Source organism: Zootoca vivipara, chromosome 5, assembly GCF_965207765.1.
Source record: "Zootoca vivipara chromosome 5, rZooViv2.hap1.1, whole genome shotgun sequence".
Taxonomy (NCBI): Eukaryota; Metazoa; Chordata; class Lepidosauria; order Squamata; family Lacertidae; genus Zootoca; species Zootoca vivipara.
In genome coordinates, this window is record NC_142588.1 from 75944209 (window position 1) to 75970571 (window position 26363).

A 26363-nucleotide genomic window follows, 5' to 3' on the forward strand; every position below is an offset into this window, starting at 1 on the left:
GTTCCGATTCAGCACTAAACTGCAGGTTTCCCTGGAGGAAAGCAGCCAGGCAAAGGGAAATGTGGGTGAGCCCTGAAGGGCAAAAGTTCCCCTCCAGATAGCAATAATACACAAACACCGGTGAAGCACTGCAGAACAGTTTATAAAGCAGAACGGGTTGACGTTATTGTCTAAATCCACCGCCACTGCTCCATTAATGTGTCAATGCCATGGTTCAGAAGACACCTCAAGTCACTACTGTCCAGGGAGAAGGGTCATCTCCCCACCACCAAACAGAATTGCACAGGGAGCCTGCAGGCACTCTAAAGCCCGCTTCAGATGTTCAAAAAGGACACATGAGATGCAAACAAGGAAGGGGGTGCACTGACATTCCTAATCAGCAGAACACACTTCAAAAGTGTGGGATATCTACCTGAGTGAACAGGTGTGTCTCTGAAATGCACCTAAAACTCACTAGGGTTGGTTCAAATGAACTATATATTCCTTGCATTGTGCCAGTACTAAAATAGGAGCTTTAAGTTTAGAGTTTCCATGCTTTTGGGGGGGGTACATGAAAGCATTTTAACTCCCCTTTTAAATCAGTTGGTCCTAGAATATTTTGTGCATGTCCAGAGACTCAATCCTGGAGTAGCCTATAAATTTGTCATTCCTCTGGCACATCTAATCCAAATGGCTATTTTCTTCCTTCCTTCCTTCCTCCATGCTGCAAATTAAAGATTCCCACTAGAAAAGTACCAGCAAAAAATAATAACACTTGATCTAATCTGAGCTCTGATCTCTCCCTCCCCTTCTCTCTGGTTATGTATGTATGGCATTTTAGCTTTGGGGCATTCAAGAGTCTCCCTGGAGTACCAGACATCATCAACAGCAGCCTGAATGTTTGTGACAAGGAATTTCTGACATAAGCAGATCAGAATATTAATATCATGCAAATAGAGCTATTAACAGCTTTTCCTAATAACATTAGAAAAGGACAAGGAACCCTCAGGCAAGTTTTGAGTCATGAAAGTGGTCGGGTTTAACATGCACAGAATGTTTATTCGCCGCTCAGGCAGAGTTTCCATGTAGCCGAAATGAGCTTCCTAAACGCATAGAGAGATGCCTGCTGGCCTCTACTGGCTGCCCTCAGAAGTGTTCATTTCTTGGAATTTGGGAGGGTATCCTCAGTGAGAAGATTGCCAATGCCAGAAAAGCCTCTTCGAATGACACCTTGTCCAACAGTACCAATTATCCCGCTGCAATACACAGATGGAGGAAAAGAGAGTAAGCCTTGCACAAGCTTTGCATGCAAAAAGAAGAAAGAAAAACCTCCTAAGTTCAATTCTGGGCATTTCCAGTGAAATGGAATAAACTGCAGGCATAAGATAAGATAAGATAAGATATCTTTATTGTCATTGTCCCCTTGCGGGAACAACGAAATTACTCGGTTGCTACATCCACTCAGATAAAGCATTCCGCATAATCCAAAATTACAAAAAGCTAATTAAAAACAGTAAATATACTACAAAATAACAAGTAAAATAAGATGACTTCAAAGTCCGGGCTTTCCATTTAATGCCAAAATTGCTCTAGAGAAGAAACTGTTCCTGAGACGGCTCGTTCTTGCCTGCATTGTTCTATATCTCCGTCCCGATGGCAGGAGCTGAAAGAAATGGTGGCCAGGGTGCGTTGGATCTCTTGATATATCTAGTGCTTTTCTATGGCACCTGGTGGTGTAAATTTGTTCTAAGGTGGTGAGTGAGCAGCCAATAATGCTCTCTGCTGTTTTAATAATTCTACACAGCCCTGCTCTGTCCTGGGAAGTACAGCTTCCGTACCACACACATAAACCGTACGTAAGCACGCTCTGTACGGCACAGTGATAGAAGGCAAGCAGCAGCTTTTGTGGAAGATGGTTTTTCCTTAAAATTCTTAAAAAATACAGTCTCTGCTGCGCCTTCTTCACAAGCCCCCTCGTATTAACACTCCAGGACAGATCCTCCTGTAACTCAATGCCTAGAAATCTAAACGTTGTTACCCTCTCCACACAAATTCCGTCAATCAAGAGTGGCTGGACCTCGTTCTTCTGTCTCCTAAAGTCCACCACAAGCTCCTTAGTTTTCTTTGTGTTTATGAGCAAGTTGTTAACTCTGCACCACTCTGTCAGCCGCTCCACCTCATCTCTATACTCAGTTTCACCCTCCTTATCAGAGATGAGCCCGATCACGGTTGTGTCATCTGCAAATTTGACAACCCTATTTCTAGGGTGGGCAGCGACACAATCATATGTATAAAGAGTATAAAGGAGCGGACTAAGCACGCATCCTTGTGGTGTTCCTGTGTTAGTCCTAAGCATGTTTGACATATAAGGGCCCAACCGGACCCTCTGGGAGCGTTCTGAGAGAAAGTCCAGTATCCACCCACAGAGTGATAGCGGGAGCCCCAGATTTCCCAATTTAGTTAGTCACTAACCATCCCCAAGGCATCCCCAAACTGCGGCCCTCCAGATGTTTTGGCCTACAACTCCCATGATCCCTAGCTAACAGGACCAGTGGTCAGGGAAGATGGGAATTGTAGTCCAAAACATCTGGAGGGCCGAAGTTTGGGGGTGCCTGGAATAAAGCGGCAGGAGAAGGGGGAAATTGCTGCTTGAGGCCCTGGAGAGTCAGTTCAAGGGATGGTTAGTGACTCACAGTGGGAGGATGGCTTTGAATTTAAAACAAAGCTGGTCGTTTCATCATCATGCTTTTATACAAATCTATGGTGCGACTGCACTGGGGGTTACTATGTGCAGTTCCGGCCACCTCACCTCAAAAAAAAGGATATCGTGGGGAAGGTTCAGAAGAAGGCAACCGACTTGGTCAAAGGGATAGAGCAGCTCCCCTTTGAGGAAAGGAGAACACAGCAGAGAAATCCATCCATTCCTCATCTCAGCCTGGTGCCCACATTCCACTTAGCAGCAGTTATTGCAAAGCATCTTCCCACTCAACTCCCTTCTGCAGACCACACCAGGCAAGACTCTCTTCTGCAGGCACCTGTCTGTCCTGCAGAAAACCCAGCCCAGTTCACACCTCCCAAATCTCTCCCAACAGAATCCTCACTGTTCTTGATCTCCACTCTCGGCCTTCTGATTTGCTGTCTACAGAGTCCTGGGGGTGACTTTCTGCCAGATGGCTCATCACCCACTGATGAACACCTTTTACCTCCCTGCCCTGAAGATCAGAATGCAACCTTCCACATTTCTACGAGGGTGCGAGGCACATCAAGAGGGGAGGTCCAGAAATAGGAGTCGCCCTATTCTTTTTTCTATAGCATTATCCATGTTCACGCCGTTCCCAAGAATACCCCCTTCCTCCCAAATCCTCCGCAATGTGCAAGAGATCCTTTGCAGAGAAGTCACTGCAGAAAGGATTCCCTAAAGTAATCTCATACTCGGGACTCTGCGCCTGAAAATCCTATATAATCGTGTCCAGACTTTCGAATCTCACACACTGAAATTCAAAAACCATATGACCAAGAGCAACAAGCTTTAACAACCAATCCCTCTTCCCAGGGAACTCTGGGAATTGTAGCTTTGTAAGAGGACCAGGTACCTCCTAACAACTCTCAGCACCCTTCATAAACTACGGTTCCCAGAATCCTTTGGGAGAAGGCGTGGCTGTTTAAAGAGGTATCATTGTGCTATAAATGCAATGTGTGACCATGGCATAGATAGGCTTTTGGTGTGATCCTGCAGAGATCTTTTTATGTTCAGAGACACAAATATCATGCCATCTTGCATGACTTCTACATTCAGCTGCTAGTTACTGTGTGAAATTGGCACGTAGGTTTTTGGGTTTTTTTACGACCACCTCCCTGAGCCTAAAAACCATCATTAGTCATTGGACATTGCTCTGTTATTCCTTTGCTGGGATTTAAAATGAATCAGTCCTCACATGTTTCGTTTCCTGCCGAGACTGCAAGGAGGTTCCCTATGCTACATGTCCAATTATGACTTTATCACAGTAAGCTCAGTGGGAAAATTACAATCAGATACTCTTAACATAACCAAATTAACTGCACTAAGCAAGAAAGCAAGGGATAGATTTCTCTGCGAGCCAGGATGACAGGATAACAGGATTCTAACACCACTCAATTCATTCTTAAGACCAAGGTCTCCAAGGCAGAGAAGAAAGGAACAGATTTTATACAGCAAAGTGGATCCACCGCTATTAAATGCAGTTTTAAACAAGGAGTTGTATGCATCAGACAGGCATCAAAAGAGAGGGGGAAGAATAATTCCCTCCAAACCAGGAATAATAGCACTAAAAAAGGGAAAGGGCTCTTCTTGGAACTGATCAAAGAAAACGAGCTGTTCATTAAACATGTCGTGTCTGCTTTCCGCTTAGGCAATTGAATGACCCTAACATTCCTGAGACTATAGATATAAGCGAATCAAGCAAATATTATAAGGCTAATCTAAAAACAGAAAAAGGCTATAATTGACAAATTATAAGTCCTAAATAAATCAGAGATAGGCAAGATGTTTTCATTCGAGGGCCACATTCTCTCTGAGTAAAGATGGAGGGGGCCACAAGCCAGCAGTGCAAGGGACAGAAGAAATGAAGAAACCAGCCACCTCTGCGAGAGGCAACACAAGAACGGGCCTTTTCTGCAGTGGCTCCCCACTTGTGGAATGCTCTCTCCAGGGAGGCTCACCTGGAGCCTTCACTACATATCTTTAGACCCCAGGCAAAACATTCATTTTCTCCCAGGTCTTTGACTAATTAAACAATCTATGGCCTTTTAAACCATGAAGGGGTATTGTTTTTGTTTGTTATTATGTTATGTATCTTTGGGTTTTTATATTGTAAACCACCCTTTGAGCCACAGATGAAGGGCAGTATAGAAATGCGATAAATAAAAAATGAAATAATAAAAAGAATAACCCCGAGATTAGTAGCAGCCTAGACCAGGAGGACTTGCTTGGTTCCTAGGTTCCCAAGTCCTTACTTGCAGTCACACCTAGTAGTAGCTCCAACAGGGAAGAAGACAGGGCAGACACAAACAAAATGTTGCTATCTTTAATCAGATTAATTCCTGGGGCGGGGGACCTCAGCTCCTGAAACATGGATTAATTTTTGAACCAAACATAAAGCATAATGAAGAGGCAGGATAAAATCATTGCCTAGTGATATATTTCATAGTTTCTTCACACAAAAAATAAATATATGAGAGATGCTAATCAATATTATCTCCAGGATTCTCAACTTCACAACAGCAACCTGGTGAATATTGTGTTTCCAGTATGATGAGAATTTAAATTAATTCAAGCTAATTGTAATTCTAGCTTTAGAACAACAACAAAAAAGACGAATATTGGCTTTTCGGTCCTTTTCACATTTGCATCACAATTAGCATCAAAGCAGGTAACTTCTGTAGAACACACACAGGCAGGCAGGCAGAAATGAAAATGAATACAAATAACCTCTCCTCTCCTCGGGAATACTTCAGCTGAACTAAAGAGATACAGGCCATATTCACATATCACACTAAACCAGGGGTATCTATGTGGCGTCCTTCAGGTGTTGTTGAATTCCAATTTATTTTAAAAGCAACTCTAAGTCCATAGCAGGGTTTGCGGTTTAAGGGGGGTGGGGTGGAAATAGTAGATTATATTAAGAAACCTGATGAAGAGGATGAAACTCAATATGAGGGTACTTTAAAATGCAATTATATGTAAATTACAATTATAAACATTGAGGGTCGGTGAGCAGGAAGTCATTAGCATTGTAGAATAGGATTAGTGTTAAAATGTAATTTTGAATCTTGAAACAAACAAAAAAATGCTAATATCAAGGAATTCTACCCTTTGGAAGTTCCACATTTCCTAGTGGAAAGCGCACCTGGCCATAGCAAGAGGAGCAAAGCCCAGTTCTCTGGTGGTCTTTTGGGTTCTGCCACCATTTCTGGCCAAAGGTTGAGGGGCCCCTGGCTGATGCAGATCCTGGGTACCGAGCCTGAGAAGGTGTATAGAGTTAAGTCAAGGACCCACCACCATTTCTTCTGGCTCATAGCAGGCAAGAAAGGGCAGGAGCAGACAAATAAACCTGCAGCTGCAGCAGCAAGAACACCACTGAATTTGCATTCAGAGACACCCCTATATGCTGCAAGGGGCTTGGGCAGCTTCTACTGGGATAGGGGGTCCAAAACACGCCACCCTTTGAAAAAGCAGTCATAAAAAGTGATTCTCATTTTAATACTAGACACTGAAATGCCGTTTTATACCTCTTTTATTTAAAAAACTGCTGCAAAATTGCAAGTCGCTGTGTTTAATAATGTCTCCAGACAAGAGAAATCTAATTATATATCATTTCTTATGATTTTACAAGGCTGTTTGAGACGATGTGAAGGAATGAAATTCTTTCGTTTTAAGTCCAATACTGCCCCCCAGTGTAGGATTTCGGTGGTTAAAGCTCAAGCAAACGGTTGCAAATCACACTTTATGTGGGGGTGTGTGGAAGGGGATAATACAGTGGTACCTCTACTTACGAATAACTCTACTTACGAATGTTTCTACTTATGAATGGAGCTCCGTCCGCCATCTTGGATGTGGTTTAGATAGGATTTTTTCTACTTACGAAATTTTAGATAGGGTTGCTTCGACTTACGAATTTTTTCTCCCAATGCATTCCTATGGGATTCGACTTACAAATTTTTGCGACTTACAAATGTGTGTTCGGAACGCAATAAATTCGTAAGTAGAGGTACCACTGTATAAGCCTTGGGTTTCCTCTTCCTCACATCCCCTTGAGGCAGTTGGTTAGATGGTAACAGTAACAACAGCAGCAACCAAAGCCATTCCTTCCTGCTTCTGTGTTAACCTGCATTTTTTTATAAAAAAAAATCAAGCCAAAAATTTGCATTTCAATACATTTTTGTATTGCATTTGCTCACAAAAGCCACATTTCGAAACAGTTTTTGAGAGGGGTTTTTTTAAGCTTAGAACTGCACTGCAAAATTCAGAAAAGTCCAAAATCCAAAAGGATAACTGCAGTATGTTCTGGTCTGGGAAGTGCACACCAGAATCCACAAAATATCAGATTCCGACTTCAAAGTGCAACTATCAGAATGACAGCGTGATGATATCAACAAGGCAGCTGACACTTACGCAGCCAATTTTGCTTTGCTCCCAAAGGTTTGCTCCCTTTCCGCTAAAAGCCTACGAAAGTGTTAACAAACCAGCGAGTGAGAAAGCCCCGCTTCTCAGAATAAAATTCGGCCTTTAGACTGGATCTCTGCAGCTAGATAAGGACCATCTGTTATGTAGGCCCCACTGTGTAATTTCAGCCACACTTAAAGGGAGGTAAGAAACAAGAGACGGCAGAAGCTAGAGGGGTAAGGTGCCACTTACCATGAAAAACTCCATTGTCCACCAAAAAATGCCTGCAGTACTGCAGACAGGTTCTCTTATCCAGGTTCCAGTAACTCATCCTAAGGAGGTTTTCTTCTTAGCATCAAAGACAACTCTCCTGCAAAATTAAGGAGGGGTAAGTGAAGGTAATTATTAAGTTGAAAGGAAGAACAATTCAGTGATATTATTCCTAATAAAAGAATTCTTTGGGGGCTATTTCTCATATATATATTTTAAAAAAATTAATTCCTGCTTTACTCAAAATGCTTCAGCAATTATTGGCTGGGGCTGGACAACTTCTAGTTATCTGCAATTAGCCCATCATCAAGGTGCTTAGGCTCACTTTCACAAAATTACTGCCCACTCATAGAAAGCAGGAAGAGAAACAGTTTGCATGCCAAGGGATATGGGTTTAACAATGCAGGTATTCAAGTATCCATTGCTTTCTCACCCCATCTCAGCCTAGGCCAGCCTCACCACTGAGCAGAGGGAGGGAGGAGGGAGGTAGCCAGTCTCTGTTGGCAAAAGAGGCAAGGTGTTTTGTCCATTATTACACCTGCACCTCGTAAGCTAGCCTGCTGCCCTCTAGGTGTGGTGATGGATGCTCTCCAATCTTTTCCTATGTTGTTGTTTAATCGTTTAGTCGTGTCCGACTCTTCGTGACCCCATGGACCAGAGCACGCCAGGCACTCCTGTCTTCCACTGCCTCCCGCAGTTTGGTCAGACTCATGTTCGTAGCTTTGAGAACACTGTCCAACCATCTCGTCCTCTGTCGTCCCCTTCTTCTAGTGTCCTCAATCCTTCCCAACATCAGGGTCTTTTCCAGGGAGTCTTCTCTTCTCATGAGGTGGCCAAAGTACTGGAGCCTCAGCTTCAGGATCTTTCCTTCCAGTGAGCACTCAGGGCTGATTTCTTTCAGAATGGATAGGTTTGATCTTCTTGCAGTCCCTGGGACTCTCAAGAGTCTCCTCCAGCACCATAATTCAAAAGCATCCATTCTTTGGCAATCAGCCTTCTTTAGGGTCCAGCTCTCACTTCCATACATCACTACTGGGAAAACCATAGCTTTAACTATACGGACCTTTGTAGGCAAGGTGATGTCTCTGCTTTTTAAGATGCTGTCTAGGTTTGTCATTGCTTTTCTCCCAAGAAGCAGGCGTCTTTTAATTTCGGGGCTGCTGCCACCATCTGCAGTGATCAAGGAGCCCAAGAAAGTAGAATCTCTCACTGCGTCCATTTCTTCCCCTTCTATTTGCCAGGAGGTGATGGGACCAGTGGCCATGATCTTGGCTTTTTTGATGTTGAGCTTCAGACCATATTTTGCGCTCTCCTCTTTCACCCTCATTAAAAGGTTTGTTATAGAAAATTATAGGGGGGAGAGAGAATCAGGACACCATTATTAATGAACAGAGAGGGGTGACCGAATTTGACAGCTGCAATACCCAGAATCCTGTTCAACGCCATCTTCCCCATCTCCGCTCCACTTCAAAGACCTTCACCCCTCCCGCTTGGACGCAACCTGCCTTAAGGAAGGCTTAAGGATCTGCATATGCACAACAGTTAGCATAAGCTCGCACATTTCCCTTCTCCACCTTCCCCTCTGCCCCAGACTCCTTTAGATTATCACTACAGAACCTTTTGCCTTAAATTATGCTAGATTCTCTCTGTATTAGAATTGCTGTCTTATTCATGACGTATGCTAGGATCTCTCTGTATTAGAATTGCTGTTTTATGTCTCAGAACCTTTATATATCAGGACTACTACCTTTTGCATAGAATTCTCTGTATTAGATATGTCTCCTGTAAAAGGAAATGCTGCATAACCCATGCATGACCCCAGCCCACCTGAACCTTGCCCCATCGCCACCCTGATTCAAAAGACACACATGGACAAAGATGGATTAACTGGGACAGTTTATTCAAACCTCCAGAAGTGTCACCTTTTACATAATCCCAGGGATCATCCTTGCGTGACCTGGGGGGAAACACCTGCCGGATGGACCCCAACCCCTCGGCAATCGCCAGGAACGTCCCCACCTCAACTCCCATCTAGACTGATCAAACAAAGGGAAACTCATCAGCAAGAAGGAGAACAATTGACATTTCACCATATGAAGAAATAGTATCAACACCCAGTTAATCCCCTAAGCACCCATTTTCCTTGTCTTTCCTGTCCCTCCCAGTCCAGGGATTTCCATGTGGGGACAGAAAGGTATAAAAGGGAGATGCACCATTTCCCGGGGTTCCTTCCTACATTCTTTGAGGCAGGGACCCTACAGCTGTAGTTCTTTCTTTTCTGTAATAAAAGGATCAGTTTGTTTTTCCTGACAGCATCGTGTGGTCTCTGTCATTTCCCGGCGGAGCTGAACTTAGTGCAAATTTTGGAGCTTCCGATCTGCGTCCGTCCTTCCTAAAAGGCTGTGCATTTTAGGGGCAATTTTTCCATAACAGGTTCTATAGATCAAAGCAAAAGGTACTTTCATGCTCTGGTAGCTTTCATGCACTATTTTCAGGATGAATAAAGCAGCCTCGTAAGTAAGCACACGTTAAGCTACTAGCCTGCCCTTTCTTTATTTTTAATAGCTTGCCCAAAGAGTATTATTTGGCATCTCCAAGCCCCCTTCTCTGCCAGCAGGGAAATCCAGCATTGGCAATTTATTAGCCTGCTTTCCACCAAGTGGGCAGCCCAAGGAGAGATGGAGGCCAAAGGATGGGCTTCCTTTGCTCCACAGAAAGCATAGAAACTTTTCTGACAGAGATCCGCCCTTCTCCTACAAGCCTGCTTATTTCTCTGCATTAAATCCCCTGTTGTCTGCGGCTGCCAGGTGAGCTGTAAAATGCCAAGTTCCAACAGTCTCCACCTACTAGACTGAGATGTTATGTTACAGCAGGGCTGGGGAATCCATGGCCCTCTAAACCAGTATTTCCCAACCTTGTGCCTCCAGCTGTTTTTGGACTACAACTCCCATCATCCCTAGCTAGCAAGACCAGTGGTCAGGAATGATGGGAATTGTAGTCTGAAAACAGCTGGAGGCACAAGGTTGGGAAACACTGCTCTAAATGCTTTTGGACAGCAGCTCCCATCGCCTTTGGGCCTTGCTGGGTGGGGCTGAAGAAAGCTGGAGTCCAACAGCAAATCAGGGCAGTCCCTCCAAGTGTCCCTATTTTCCAGGGACAGTCCCTGATTTAGAGAAGCCATCCCGGTTTCCGATTTGATCCCAGAATGTCCCAATTTTCCTTAGGACGTTCCTATTTTCATTGGAGAAATGTTGGAGGGCGTGGAGTTATGCGCACACACACATCCCAAGAGTTGTCTGAAGGCAGCCCTGTATAGGAATTTGGTGTTTTTTATAAAAAAAGTTTAATGTTTTATTATGTTTTTATATATGTTGGAAGCCCAGTCAGATGGGTGGGAGATAAATAGTAAAAAAAAAAAATTTTAAAATTGTGGAATGGGATGTCCCTATTTTCATTGGAGAAATGTTGGAAGGTATGTCGTGGCCACAGGTTCCCCACCCTTAAAATAATGGGTACATCAAAAATTGTAGAGTTGGAAGGGACCACAAGGGACATCTAGTCCAACCCCCTGCAATGCAGGAATCTTTGTGTTCAATGTGGGGCTTGATCCGACAACCCTAAGATTAAGAGTCTCACGCTCTACCGAATGACCTGTCTTTTCAGTCTGCAAGAAGGTTCTGTTCCGGCCTTGGATTTAACAAGTTGCCTGCTTTATATTCATCTAGTGTGACCACAGAATTGAATCCAGGATGGCTCTGTGCAAGCAAAAGCCACAGTGGTGCTATTAAGAACTTTAGCTTTGGAGAACCAAGCCTGCTCCAGAGATACAAGGGGTAGATTTAGACCCTCATACAATGGTGTTCCCAAATGCATCCCTCTGAAGTTTCTCCCCTTTGCATGAACTATGGAAAGAATATCTGCACATGGAGATGCTCTTATGGCTGCTCTATCCCTGACGGTGTAAAGCCAGATTCCACAAGGAATCCCCCCCCACACACCATGTACAATATACAAACCCTCCCCCTAGACATACCATAGGGGCAGGTGTTTTGCTAGCTACTCGTGAGAGTTCCAATGAAAATGCATAATGAGCAAATTCATGATCAAGGCCAATGCAGTGAGATATCTATGTGAAACTGAAGATACTGGTACCAAAAGGGGAGGAAACCATTTTTTTAAATAAAAAAAACAATTACCCTCCATCAGCTTCTATGGTTTTGTCCATTGTTTGGAGCCAGGGCCCCAAACAATGCAAACAATTGCCACTATTATTTTCAGGGACTAACATATAACTCATTAAGAAGTTGACCATTGGATTTCTCTCCACAAGGCTTCCTTTGTTCCCATAATCTCACTCAATTAATTTTTGAGAACTCTTTTCTTTAATCCTACAAATGATGCCTTGCAAAATCCAGTTTGCTCAATGCAGGGCCTGCAAAGGGAGGTATTTTTAAGGCCAAGCTTTCAAATGTGTGAATAGAGGGGAAATTTAAGTAACTGCCACATCACTTCATAATAGACAAGCCGTTGGTCTGTCTAGCTCAGGCATGTCAAACCTGCGGCCCTCCAGATGTTTTGGCCTACAACTCCCATGATCCCTAGCTAGCAGGACCAGTGGTTGGGGAAGATGGGAATTGTAGTCCAAAACATCTGGAGGGCCGCAGGTTTGACATGCCTGGTCTAGCTGAATGCTATCTACTCCAGCTATGATCGGCAGCAGCTCCCTGGGGTTTTAAGGTCTTTCTCAGCCTGATCTGACTTGAACCCGGGACTTTTTTGCATGCAAACCATGCCATCCTACAGCTCTTCCCTAGGACAGGAGTTGCAGACAAAAAGCACCCAAAGGCATCTGGGGGAAACAAGCCATCATCAACATCAACTTGATGACCCCCTTGCTTATGGGTAAGTAACTAAAAACTCTAGGTTTCACTGATAAATTGTAACAAGTATGGTCACACTGAAAGGAAGGAAACAGATACAGACTCCTGCAGGGAATTAGGGAAAGAACTGGGTGTTTTAGAGGGAAGTGGAAAGTTGTTGCTTGGATTCCAGGCCTACCTACAGCCAGCAGCCCACTGAGAAACAACAGAGAGATAGACCCAGCTTCTCAGGACAGGTCTACCGTAGTAAAACAGCTCGCCATTACTCACCCACCAAATCTGCCAGAAATTTAAACCTGTTCTCTGATGCTAGTTATTTTCTGTTTGTTTGTCTGTCTTTGTTTGTTTGTTGGTAACCATACATACTTTGCCTCCACATAAACAAACGAACAAACAAAAAACCTTGTAGATTCCCTCAAGACCCATTATAAGATGGACTCTATGAGTACAGCAAATATTAGTCAAATACCCTCTGTTTCTATTCTCAGTTTAACCTTCAGTGCATTTTATCTTGTGAAGCACCCTGAGATGTATGTAAGTTTAATAAATGATAATAATAATAAAATAATTTAAGAGCAAACCTTTGAAAATCGCTGGGCTTCTTCCAGTTTGGAAGAATCTTTTAGTGTGGTACTTAAGAACAATTCACATATCCGCTTTCAGCCTGCCCAGTTCCATCTAGCTTGGCTTGCTGAATCTATTGCCAATATGGCTAGAGAGGCTACAAGATGCTACAAACCAACTCTCATTCTGTTCTTACCTCCCAGAAATCAAAGAGGCAGGAAGCACATTTAATTTAGACAATATTACTGCCGATCACATCACACTCTCCCTGGAAGCCTTGTCCTGTTCCAAAGCAAAAGGAAGTTACCTAGGAACAATTTAAATAATGTGTGCATGTTAAGCTGGGCTAGAGGATTAAGGGACACTTCTTGCAGCCTTCCTGGGAGTGCAGACATCAAAAGAACCTTCTAGACAAGCCTGAAAACAGCAAGAGAGGGAATGTACAATTTGTTGTCATCAAATTACAACAACAAAACATCCACAACAGCAAAAACAAGAGCCTTCTGGTCAAAGAATCAAGATGAAACCAACCAGATTTACACCAACTATAATAACTCAGTGTCTCCATAGAACCCTGTGATTAAATGCTGAAAGAATCTGAACTAGTCTACAGTAATTAGTTTTTGCCATCCAATAGATGGGATAAGATGTCTGTAACAGAATGCCAGTGACCCTGACGTTGGGGGGAAACACACAAAGAATCACAGTATAGGAAGAGAGAGGGATTGTTTTCTGAGAAATATTTAAGCAGACCACTTAGGCAAGGGGTGGAAAACCTGTGGCCTGTTAGGCGGCTTTGGCTGCTAGTCTCCATCTTGTGTTCAAGAGTGAACCAAAGATGAGGTCACCTAAGCCGAAAGACCCTGGGAAAGGATCCTTCTGTTTTGACCTAATTGGCCTTCTTGCCAGTAAAGATCCAGACACTTCCATTTGTTGTTGGTTTTTTTCTTATTGTTTATTTATTTATTTAGAGATGCATATATGCCGCATGCAACCTGAAAGATACTGTAGCTCAGACTGGGTGGAAGAATTGTCAACAAGGTTGAAAACAGAGTCATAATCCTAGTCTCATCTTTTTGCTAAGGTCCAAAGAGCTTAAATGCATTAAAATGAGAGGCTCACTGGGTGAGGAGATAACTAATCTCCGCTTCCTTCAATGCCTCCCACCCCATCTTTTGTTTCAATTCTATCAGTCAAATATATTGCCTAATCAGCAGGGAATCCTATTGATCGACACAGATGGCTATTTAATGCTCTCTTTTTCCCACTGCCAGAGCCCAAGTCTGGAACAGCAGGCACACTGGAACAGCAGGCACACAAAGACACAGAGCAGGTATTCCCACCATTCCCACCAGCCTTCTGAGTACAGTGGTGCCTCGCTAGACGAATTTAATTTGTTCCACAGGTCTTTTCTTATAACGAAAAATTTGTTTAGCGAATCCCATAGAAATGCATTGAATTTTTTTTTGAATTTTTTTTGCCCATAGCAACGCATTAATTGAATTTCAATGCATTCCTATGGGAAACCGCGATTCGCGAGACGAATTTTTCGTAAAACGCATTTGTCTAGCGAGGCAACCTCCGCTAGAAAAAACCTTTCGTTAAGCGGAAATTTCGTTAAGCAGGGCATTCATTAAGCGAGGCACCACTGTAATACCCCTCCCCACGGTCTCACTATATATAAAGGGTCTGGTATTTTCTGTTTCAGTGTATCTGAAGAAGTGTGCATGCACACGAAAGCTCATACCAATGACAAACTTAGTTGGTCTCTAAGCTGCTACTGGAAGGATTTTTTTTATATTTTGTTTCAAAGACATGGAACACGTTCCAATTAGAGCAGCTCGTTTTCTTGGCCAATATTTCACAAAGTGTCCCAGAAATAGCCACAAATGAATCAAAGAGCAATGCTGCAAGCCCCAGCCAGTAAGGCCAACACTTCGGGATGATGAAAGCTGTAGTCTAATAGTATCTGGAGAACTATAAGGTTCCTCAAAGTTACCATAAAAGTATAAAGATAATAGATAGATAGATACAGTAGATATTAGGTAGTCTAAATCTTACTACAAAACAACCACACAACAATATAGCCACTACAAGATTTTGCAAACCCTTTTGAAGAGTAGAGCAGAGAAAGAGTGAGGTCAACAAGGAGGTGACCCTATTACTTCCAGATCAGTGCTGCATCTTGGACAAAGCTATATGTTCAAGCTTCATGAAGTGAGTTAATACAAAGGATGGCATGTATCATGAGTGAATGTATCATGGGGGAGAGACACACAGGGATGCAGGATTGACTTATGGCTCCCCATATACATTAAGAGTGAACTGGATATGGCCACATAGGTGTGCTCCATGTCTGCGTGCACAGGAGAAATACAAGCAGAAAGCATGCACAGCGGAAAGCAGTGAAGACCTTTGCCACTGACCAGGGCCAGCCTCCCCATTCCCCATACCAAAACCGGCTGAGCTACAACCAGAGTGATGGGACAGCATCTTCCTCAGCAGCTGAGCACCACAGACTTGATGCATGCCCTATAAAGTTCTGTGTTCCCACACTTACCTACCACCATTCCTTGCTAGCCACCTGATGCAGGTGCCTCACTCTGCCTAATGGTAAAGGTAAAGGGACCCCTGACCATTAGGTCCAGTCGTGACCAACTCTGGGGTTGTGGTGCTCATCTCGCGTTATTGGCCGAGTTGTACAGCTTCCAGGTCATGTGGCCAGCATGACAAAGCCGCTTCTGGCGAACCAGAGCAGCACACGGAAACACCATTTACCTTCCTGCTGTAGTGGTACCTATTTATTTACTTGCACTTTGGTGTGCTTTCGAACTGCTAGGTTGGCAGCAGCTGGGACCGAGCAACGGGAGCTCACCCCGTTGCGGGGATTCGAACCACCGACCTTCTGATTGGCAAGCCCTAGGCTCTGTAGGGCCATGCAATAGAGCTTGGGGGGGGGATGGAGCTGCCACTTTCCTTTTTCAAATAATGAGATTTCAAACATGGCATTCTCCCAGAGTCCATTCTAGCACCTTAAGGTTTTCCCAGGTCAATCTGTTGTGTGTGCACTGCACAGCACATACCAAACATTTGAAGCACATGGCTACCAAAGAATCCTGAGAACTATAGCTTAGCCCTCACAGAGCTACAGCCCCCAACACCATTAACAAAGGACAGCTCCCATGGTTCTTAAAGGTGTCGGGAATTATAGTTCTGTAAAGAGTAAGCTACAGTTCCCATGATTCTTTGGGTGAAGCCGTGTGCTTTAAAAGTATGGTGTGTATGCAGGCCAAGTCACCACATGATCTTGATCTCGATAGGTCCTCTCTAGAGTCGGGGTTGTCAAGCAGTCCGCTTCTCTTTCCTTTCCCCATTAAGGTTACTTAAAACCCTCTCCTAATGAGAAAACAAAGACAGATGGCTTGCCTAGCAGCGTTGACTGATGTCTTTGCCCCAGGGGCAAGCAGTACAAAGGAAAAGGGAAGCCACACTTTAAGGCCCCCCAAAGGAGGGACGTGGACCCCAGGGAGGCAAAGACATCCTCTGGTTATCAGCTGAAAGGGAAGGACGTGCAACTGACTCTATTGTGCCACCTGGCTCTGCCGGGATATGCCAGAAGAAGCTTGCATCTCCCCGGTAACTGTCTGGACCCCCCCTGTAAGGAAGGCAGACTCAGAAAACCCAACGCTAAATAATAGTCATTATGTCACAAACTAATCACCAGCCATCAGAATACGTCCCCAGAGGCAAGTGGCAGGTAACACAGAATGATGATTAGATATTCCTTTAAATTTTCTGCTAATCTGCAGAGTACAGACAAAGGGTTGTCATCTGCAATGATTTAGCAAATACTCTCTTATCAGGTGCCCTGCATGGTGAAAATGCGCTGTGGGTTAAACCACTGAGCCTAGGGCTTGTTGATCAGAAGGTCAGCGGTTCGAATCCCTGTGACGGGTGAGCTCCTGTTGCTCGGTCCCAGCTCCTGCCAACCTAGCAGTTCGAAAGCACGTAAAAATGCAAGTAGATAAATAGGAACCGCTACAGCAGGAAGGTAAACAGCGTTTCCATGTGCTGCTCTGGTTTGCCAGAAGTGGCTTTGTCATGCTGGCCACATGACCTGGAAGCTATACGCCGGGCTCCCTCGGCCAATAGGCCAATAATGCGAGATGAGCGCGCAACCCCAGAGTCGGCCACGACTGGACCTAATGGTCAGGGGTCCCTTTACCTTTACCCTGCCTATCTGGCTGAGTTTCCCCAGCCACTCTGGGTGGCTCCCAACAGAATATTAAAAACACGATAAAACATCAAACATTAAAAACTTCCCTAAACAGGGCTGCCTTCAGATGCTTTCTAAAAGTCAGGTAGTTGTTTATTTCCTTGACATCTGAAGGGAGGGCGTTCCACAGGGAGGGTGCCACTACTGAGAAGGCCCTCTGCCTAGTTCCCTGTAACCTCACTTTTCGCAGGGAGGGAACTGCCAGAAGGCCCTCGGTGCCGGACGGACCTCACTTTCAACTGACATGAGTGATTTCAGACAAATCACTCTGGTATTTTCAAATCATGCATAGGGCACAGTAGTAACAGACTATCACATTTTACTTAAGCGTAGCACTCTGGTTCCCCCTTTGGTGGGGAGGGCTGTAGCTCAGCAGTAGAGCATCTGTTTTCACACAGAAAGGTCTCAAGTTCAATCCAGGGCATCTCTAGGTAGGGCTGGGAAAAACTTTTGCCTGAAACTCTGGACAGCTGCTACCAGCCAGTGTAGACTAGCCTTCCCCAACCTGGTGCCTTCCAGATGCTGTGAACCACAACTCGTATCAGCTGCTAGCGATATATATTTTCAAATATTTTTTTTTGTGGGACTCTCCCACCTGCTCTAAACCATACGTATTGTTCAAGGTGAGCAGCAGTTCCCAACACAGCACCATGATCTAACAGTATGGTCAAACACAATGCAACAAGGGTAAGCCCAGCAGATAAATTGCAGTCTTCAGAGAAAACCTTGCTTTCCTGTGAGGCTAAAAGCCCTCCTGATTTTATTTTACTTTTAAAATGATGGCTATACTTGGCCACCACAGCTGGAAGCAAATCCTGCTTGCTGGTTGGCTACTGTGAGAACAGGACCCTGGACTAGATGGGCCATTTGCCTGATCTTTTGGTAAAGGTAAAGGGACCCCTGACCATTAGGTCCAGTCGTAACAGACTCTGGGGTTGCGCGCTCATCTCGCATTATTGGCTGAGGGAGCTGGCGTATAGCTTCCAGGTCATGTGGCCAGCATGACAAAGCCACTTCTGGCGAACCAGAGCAGCACACGGAAACGCCTTTTACCTTCTCGCTGTAGCGGTTCCTATTTATCTACTTGCACTTTGACGTGCTTTCGAACTGCTAGGTTGGCAGGAGCTGGGACCGAGCAACGGGAGCTCACCCCGTCTCAGGGATTCGAACCGCCGACCTTCTGATCAGCAAGCCCTAGGCTCAGTGGTTTAACCACAACGCCACCTGGGGCCCCTAGGCTCAGTGGTTTAACCCAGCGCCACCTGGGTCTTCTTTTGGTACTGTGTCTTTAAAGCTGGCAAGCGGAGAAGGGCCCTCCAAGTTTCATGGAATAGAGTCCAATAATTTTGGTGCCACTACTGAAAGGGCCCTGTCTCTAGTCTTGGCCAACCATGTTAGAGGAATGAGGAGTAGGGAGGCTGGTTGGGGGGAAAACAGTTCTTTGGATATCTTAGACCCAAGCAGTCTTAAAAAAGCTGTAGGCTCCTGGTGCTTAGCTGTTGTCTTTTCTTATAAGGGGTCTTTAATGTGTGTTTATCCACCAAGTCTCTAGAGATTTGGACCTGCCACCTGACAACAAAGGCTCATCCCCGATTCAGCATGAGATGTAAGCGGAGCTTGTGTCCTTGCAGGTATTGCCACCTGTCTGCCTTTTGATCTGTTGTGTGACATACCTGAAGTCTGGCTCACACAGGTGTGGGGTGGGTGGGCAACAGGGACATGGAGGGAACAGGTGCCTTGCCTCCTGCTGCCTCTGGAGGCCAAGGCTGTGTAGCTAACCCCATTTACCTAGGAGTAAAAGTGCAATAGGGCTGAGTAGACATGGTTGGGGTCACTCTGCAAAACTGGATCCCAGGCAATATACTCCTGAGTAGGGAACCGTCAGGCCTTGGAAGGGGATAGAAATATGTTAGAGATGGACTAGACATAGGGCTTTGGCCTGATCCAACAAGGTTCCTCTTATGGCCTTATTTGTGGAATGCCTCCCATCGATTCTTGCTGGTGCCGGCTTTTCTTTTATCTCAAATGATGGCAAGTACTGTTTCACTTGCCCTGACTTTGTAGTCATCTGGTGTGAGCTGAGGGCAGGCTATCGATCCTGCTGCATTTTACGATTAGTCATTAGAATTATTGGCTATTTCGTTGCAAGCCCACTCACCCTGGGTTCAATTCCTCCCCGTCCCCTTTTTTTACACTAAAGGGAGGCATAAACATGCCCCCAAAATAAATAAATAAAACTCATTCACTGAGCACAAACTTCACATGCAGAAAGTCCCACTATAATCTCTGGTTAAAGGACATCAAGAAGCAGATCTAGAGCAGGGAATTGAGTGGACCACTAAAACAGCACTCATGGTGTGTATTTTTTTTTTTTAATAAAATTCTGCCTGTGAAGGGTTCACATATTTCCATAGGAAGGTCATGTGGCCAAGCTATGCATTCAATATGTGACCCAGCGCTTAAGCCAAAATCCACAAACTAATCAGTGGCGCTTTCATGCGCTTCTGTGCTTGCTGTACAGATGCTGCTCTGCAGGACTAGCCATTGCTCACTGACATGTGAAGAGGTCATTAATCTTCATTGACACTCGGAGCAGCATCAATTTACATTTCAATCTATACAGAATTGTCTCCTACTCAACCTCCCCCCCCCCCTGTGTGTGTTTTGCCAGGAGGTGTGTCAATTCACCTAAAAGGTTTATTTCCACAGGATCGGTTTTTGCACTTCCCACATCTTGTAAATTGAATGAAACAACCTACGCTAGCTAAAGCGTACAGTTATTCACTCTCTCCATTTTTTATTCCACATCAACCATATATATTAAAAAAAAGTGGCACCAGCCAGACAACAGCCTGGTTCACACGTAACGCAAAGCCAGACCACAGTTTAGTATGAATAAGCACGCTCTCAGGAAGGAGATTATGGCCGCCAGCAGTCATTCTGCTGCTGCGCTGAACTAAGCTATAGTTTGGCTTTGCATGTTCTTGAAACAAACCATGAGTTGTACCGGTAGTCAAGGCTCTTTCACACTAAGCCACGATTTGGCTCAGCGTTACGGGTGAACGAGGTCGACAGCAGTTCTTTTCTTTGCTGTCCTTTAAAATGTTAACAATTACGGTAAATGTACCCATTTCACATGTATGGTGCAAGCTGGTCTCAAGTCAGTTTGCCATATACAGTACTAGCCAAATATCTTCTCTGACTCTTCATTTCGTAAGAGCCAGGGTGCTAAAGTAATGTATCTAGTATGTTGGACTAAGACTGGAGAGACCAAATTTCAAATCTCTGCTCAGCCATGCGATTCTCACTTTGGGTCAGTTGCTAATCCTCCATCTATTTCACAGGACTGTTGTGGATTAAATAGGGGTGGGGTAGAGAAGAGCCTTGTACACAATTATTTACTTGTGTTTTAGTCTGTGAACCACCCTGATGAAGGGCGGTATAAAAAATTAATTAACAACAACAGCCATGGAGCCCCTGGGTACCAAGTTGGCGACTCCTGGAATAGTCAAACAAGCCTAAACCTCTTTCAGACTGAATGCGAGGACAGCCATCCATTCCTAGCCCAAGACTCAAGAATACTTTTCATGTTACACTGGATGGAAGGCAGGAACCTGAAAACTAGTGTAATTGGTTCCGGAAGTCCGTACTTAACCCAAAGCATACTTAACCTGAAGCAAACTTTCCCATTGAAAGTAATGGAAAGTGGATTGATCTGTTCCAAACGGGTCCACGGAGTACTTAAACTGAAAGTACTCAAACCAAAGCGTACTTAAACTGAGGTATGACTGTAATAACAACAACAACTACTACTACTACTACTACTACTACTATTATTATTATTTACACCCCACCCATCTGGCTGGGTTTCCCCAGCCACTCTGGGCATCTCCCAACAGAATATTAAAAACACAATAAAACATCAAACATTAAAAACTTCCCTAAACAGGGCTGTCTTCAGATGCCTTCTAAAAGTCAGATAGTTGTTTACTGTATTTCCTTGACATCTGGTGGGAGAGCATTCCACAGGGCAGGTGCCACTACTGAGAAGGCCCTCTGCCTGGCTCCCTATAACCTCACTTCTCGCAGTAAGGAACCGCCAGAAGACCCTCGGAGCTGGACCTCAGTGTCCAGGCTGAACAATGGGGGTGGGGACGCTCCTTCGGGTATATGCCCATGCATGATTACCATCGCATGAAGAGGGCTGTATTTGGTGGCCACACACACAGTTACATCCACATCATGGGACCCTGCCATGCTCCATATGTTGGAGAGGAAGGTTGTACCAGATTTTTTTTTGGGGGGGGAGGGGTGCTAGAACCTACTATTCAGGACTCTCCAAAGCTAATGACTGTATAAATGTAGCTAGGGTGAGTCTCCTTCCCTGGATCCCTCAAACTGTTTGGATCCTATAGCTTTTTTGTAGAAACCCATTCATGCGAAATGCACCGTTCCATCATTACATGCTTGAAAGACTTCCTGCCATTGAAGTAGCCATGGTTAAACACACTACTATTCCAAGGAGACGATAGGCCCTCCCTCCACACACACTCCCAGTGCTGATGATTTCAGTCATCCTGGAAAATAGGCCTCACAGGGTGAAAGGACGGAGGCATTTACTCCATTTCCTAGGCAACCTCACAAGTTGAGTCAGCATTGTTAAACCTTGCACAGCTAGACACAGAGCCACCAGCTGGTGATGGCAGTCTACAAAAATAGGTGGAAGAAAGATGGGGGGGTGTTCTGGTAATGCATCACTTATATCCAGCTGAATAATCTCCATGTTCTTCTGCAATATAGCCTAGGCTGCAACAGAAGCAAGGGAATTTGAACCTGGAAAACTCTGGGCGATTATGGCAGCTTTAAAATCAGAGGGGTCGTTGTCCCCCACCTCGAATTTCAGACTCTGAATCTGTTGCTGGGATAGAAACTAACAAGATTCCAAACATAGTTCCACGATTCTCACATTTTCCTTGCTCGCATGACTAAGTAAACTCCTGCCTATGAAAAACCGACAGGAAGAGAAATGGGAGTCTCAACTGAGATATTCTAAGTTTGAACCAGCTCATGAAAAAAAGAAGCCTGAACTGTTTTATACTGCGACAATGGACACATCAATTGCATAAAGAGAAAGGCATCCCTTTATTATCATACAACCCAAAGATGTTGATCCTGCCCCTTTTCACAGAGCCAGGATATCAGCTACCAACCAGCGGACTCCCCAAAATGCACACCAACTGTATTGGAGGAAACAATGATATTTATTTGGAATCCAGTGCAAGAAAAAGAGGGAAGCGGGGAGGTCACCAACAAAAGTTATATTGCTGGGTGAACATCATAGCACTTTAAAAAAACAAACCTGCAGTGGTTGGCAGCTTGAAAGAAGATGGAAGAACAAAGGCAAAAGCTGGTCCAAAGAATTGCAAAGACTGTTGACACAGGAGACCTAAGCATATTGACATGCACCAGATGTAATCCTGTTGGTAAACAGGCACAGAGACCAAGACTCTTGTTTTGAAAGGCAAGGAAATGGTGCTTTTCCAACTAGTTTAATGGCTCTCTTGGGTCAGCAGTGACATCTCACCAGTGCCTTAAAGGGGCAGAACGGTGACCCAGGAAGCCAACAGGAAAAACAATCAACTACTCATCAAAGGGTTCACCTTTTGCTCGACTTTCCTGTAAATCAACTCATCTGTTTAATACATAGAGCATATACTGCAAGAGAGGGAAATTTGGAAACTGGGCATCCGTATTTCTCAAAAACCTCTCCACCGTAGATAGGAAGAGCACATTCCCCACTTCACTTGGAGATCAATCATCAAACCGTTCACTGCTGGCTTTGTTTACATATAACTTCATCCAATATCAAAACAGAAACACCCAAAGTGTTTGGCCTCATTAAGGCAGTCACTTCTCTACAGTGCTGTCAGTGATAAGATAGAGACTTTAAAAAGAAGAAGAGGAATTCTGGGACATTCCTTCTAATAAATAAATAAATAGCCTATTGGTCCTGCAGCCCATTCTGTACATTTACTCATAAATTAATTCACTCACTTACAGGAAACGAAGACCCACTGAAGACTCCCTGGGAAAGACCTTGATGTTGGAAAAGATTGAGGGCACTAGGAGAAGGGGAGGACAGAGGACAAGATGGCTGGACAGTGTTCTCGAAGCTACCAACATGAGTCTGACCAAACTGCGGGAGGCGGTGCAAGACAGGAGTGCCTGGCGTGCTATGGTCCATGGGGTCACGAAGAGTCGGACACGACTAAACGACTAAACAATATAGATGATAGATAGATAGATAGATAGATAGAAATATGTAACTGAGGGCTTTAAAGGGGGATGTGTAAGGAACCAAATCCATCCTGCAGTCCTGTACCTGAAAGGGTTACTTTGCTGATAACTAGTTTCCAATACAGAAAAAGTGAATACACACCACATGGGATAAATGTACGCTCACACTTGAAAAAGCACAGTACAAGTTATGAATACATATGTATCTTTTTTTCCCACCTTCATGGAAGCAATATCAGTTGTAGGGAAATAGAGCAGTGCAAAGTTTTCCTAGACACCCCCAAAGTTAATGGAACCATGTGCAAAGTGAACATTTTGGCTTTCCTTCTAAATCGCATTTGCCTTAAATAAACAATAGCTAACAGCTTTACTACCAACAACAGCAGCTCCACATTTATACAGTGCATTCAAGTGTTCACAGCTGTGGATATAATAGCTACCAGTAGTTATAATCATTTCCTTGGGAGTAATCCCCAATTGAAATAAACTGGGATTTACTTCCAAGCCTAGAATGGCATAACTTCTCACTCATACAGCACTTCTTTTAATTTACAAAGTGCTTTACAATATTGATTATGCTTGCCCTCAACAATTCCAAAATGCTTTGAGGGTGGGTGGCTGTTGTTGGGTTGTTGTTGTTTTTACAATCAAGTGGTATACAAATTGGATGAAATACAATGATAATAAATGATAATACAGATTGCAAACTGAAGCAGAGAGCTGTTGACTTTGCTAGTCACTTAGGATGAGAAAATCCAAGACTGCTCTCTCTCTCTCTCTCTCTCTCTCTCTCTCACACACACACACACACACACACACACACACACACACACACACACCAAAATCAGCTGAAAGGCTTCTGGTCCATATTTTAACCTTAGAATCCTGGACCAGGCTGAGCAAACACAGTCAATGCCGGACAATTTATCGCAAGATCAATGAGAATACACGCTGCTGGGAAGCTGATCCTGCCCACCAGCTTCTCCTTTACTTGTTATCTCTCTCCCTCCCTCCAAAACATGCAACAAAGGGAGCTCTCCAACCCACAACCGCAAAGGGAGGGAGTGGAGAAAGGAGCTGCCAACGAGGGTGATGCTTTTCTGGTGGGGAAAACCCTTTGGTGAGAGAAGCTCCAAGCAATGACCTTTTTCCTGGCAGGAACCAGGGACGATCTGGAAAACCAGATGGGAGACAATAAAGGCACCCTCTTCCCATTTGGCTCCCAAACGACTTTTTACAAGAAGCGAGCTGCAACCCGGGAAGATGGGGCGGCAAAACTCTCCTACCCCCCACCTTCCCCTTTCCATCCATCAGCTTCCAGTGGTCCCAACGATAGCCGGTTAATAATCCTCTGTCTGCACGCTTTTTTGCAGTGGCGCAAGGCAGCCCAACAGTCCCGGTGGGACTTGACTTTCCAGCAAACATGCACAGGAGCGGAGGATAAGGTTGTGGTGCCCTCGCTTATTTGAAGATGCCGTTGCAGCAGTTGCAAATTTGCGTTCCAGCTTAAATCAACGCGCTTCGGCCGGGGCGTTTTTGCCAGGATCGGGGACACGATCCACCGGTGTATTTCCCAGGAATTCAGGGGAGCTTCTCTTTTCGCCCCGATGGGGCGCAGGTGAATTGGGTCGCAACCAGTTTGAGGCAAAAAAAAAAAGCGAAACAAAAAAGACCACCCTACAATATCAGCAATGCAAAGAAGGACTCACTAGGATCCGGTGCGGGGTGGGTGGGTGTTCACATTGCAGGTTTAGCCCCCTACCCATGGGCGTAGCCAAGGGGGGCAGGGAGGGGCAGCTGCGTCCCCCAATCAATAAAAATCAATAAAATGCATATTTTAACAGGTTCTGCCCGCCCCCCAACAAAAATCCTGGCTACGCCCATGTGGTTGCACCCTCCTAATAGACAAAGTGACTGCGAGGCTGCTAGCCTCCCAAAAGCCCCTTCCAACGGCCTATCGCTCCAGGAGGTCTTCGCCCCCTTGCAAAGCACCCCACTCCTCTGCAGGATTCGCACTCACCTCTCGGTTCCCAGCTTCGGGACTTTTGCTTTCTCTTATTATTATTATTACTCCGCCGCCCAGAATCAGGCTTGGCTTTGTAGGGTTTCTGCAGTACTTTCCAGAGATCCGCGCCGGCACCAGCTCGCTTCGGCTGCCGCCACAACCTGCTTTTCTCATTCAAACATACAACAAACCACCCCCGACGGCGCGGCGGAGGGCTGAGAAACCCGGCGTGGATTCTGCCGGATGGGGATTCCCAGCTCAGCATGCAGGGAGACTTGCCAGAAGTTAATTAACTTCTCTTACACTTCACTTAGCAGATGCGGAGTTAAAATCGGATTGACTGCTACAGTACCTTATCTTACACGGTGTCATTACTCCGTGCAATTGTTATAGACTGCAGGTAAAACATCTGGGCTCCCCCACCTCAGCTTTTTGATGAAGCAGGCTATGAATTTTGTTAAACAAACATATGGGGCACATGGTTCATCTTTTAAGGTTTTGTTTATCAGAAGAATATAACAAAGATTATATATTACAATATCCATGCACTGAGCTTTGCAGGCTACAAGAAAAAAGGAAGGGGCTTGCAAATCAAATCCGACTTGGGGAGAAACAACAGAGAAAAGCGAGAGAACGCCTGGGCAGAGGGGTAAACACTAAACAGGGAAGCGTTACGAGGTTGTTGCAGTTGCGCAGTCACATTTATAGCACTTTAAACGGTAATGGTTTGCATCAAAGAACAATGTGAAACTTTAAAAAAAATTCCTTCAGTAGCACCTTAAAGACCAACTAAGTTTTTATTTTGGTATGAGCTTTCGTGTGCATCTGAAGAAGTGTGCATGCACACGAAAGCTCATACCAAAATAAAAACTTAGTTGGTCTTTAAGGTGCTACTGAAGGAATTTTTTTTATTTTACTTCGATCCAGACCAACACGGCTACCTACCTGTAA

General features: G+C 44.7%; 1 protein-coding gene across 4 annotated transcripts in view; it reads right to left on the minus strand.

The window, feature by feature from the left end:
- PLCH1 (phospholipase C eta 1) overlaps window positions 1-25566 on the minus strand; it is a 147191-nt gene extending 121625 nt beyond the window's left edge. For all 4 annotated transcript variants that reach the window (XM_088669833.1, XM_088669832.1, XM_035133663.3 and 1 more), the window contains exons 1-2: window positions 25428-25566; window positions 7373-7490 (exon numbers count right to left, since the gene is read on the minus strand). In XM_088669833.1, the coding sequence (XP_088525959.1) occupies window positions 7373-7451 (79 nt within the window). In that variant the 5' untranslated portion in view covers window positions 7452-7490; window positions 25428-25566. The remainder of the gene's footprint in view (window positions 1-7372; window positions 7491-25427) is intronic.
- Between the last annotated feature and the right edge of the window lie 797 nt (window positions 25567-26363).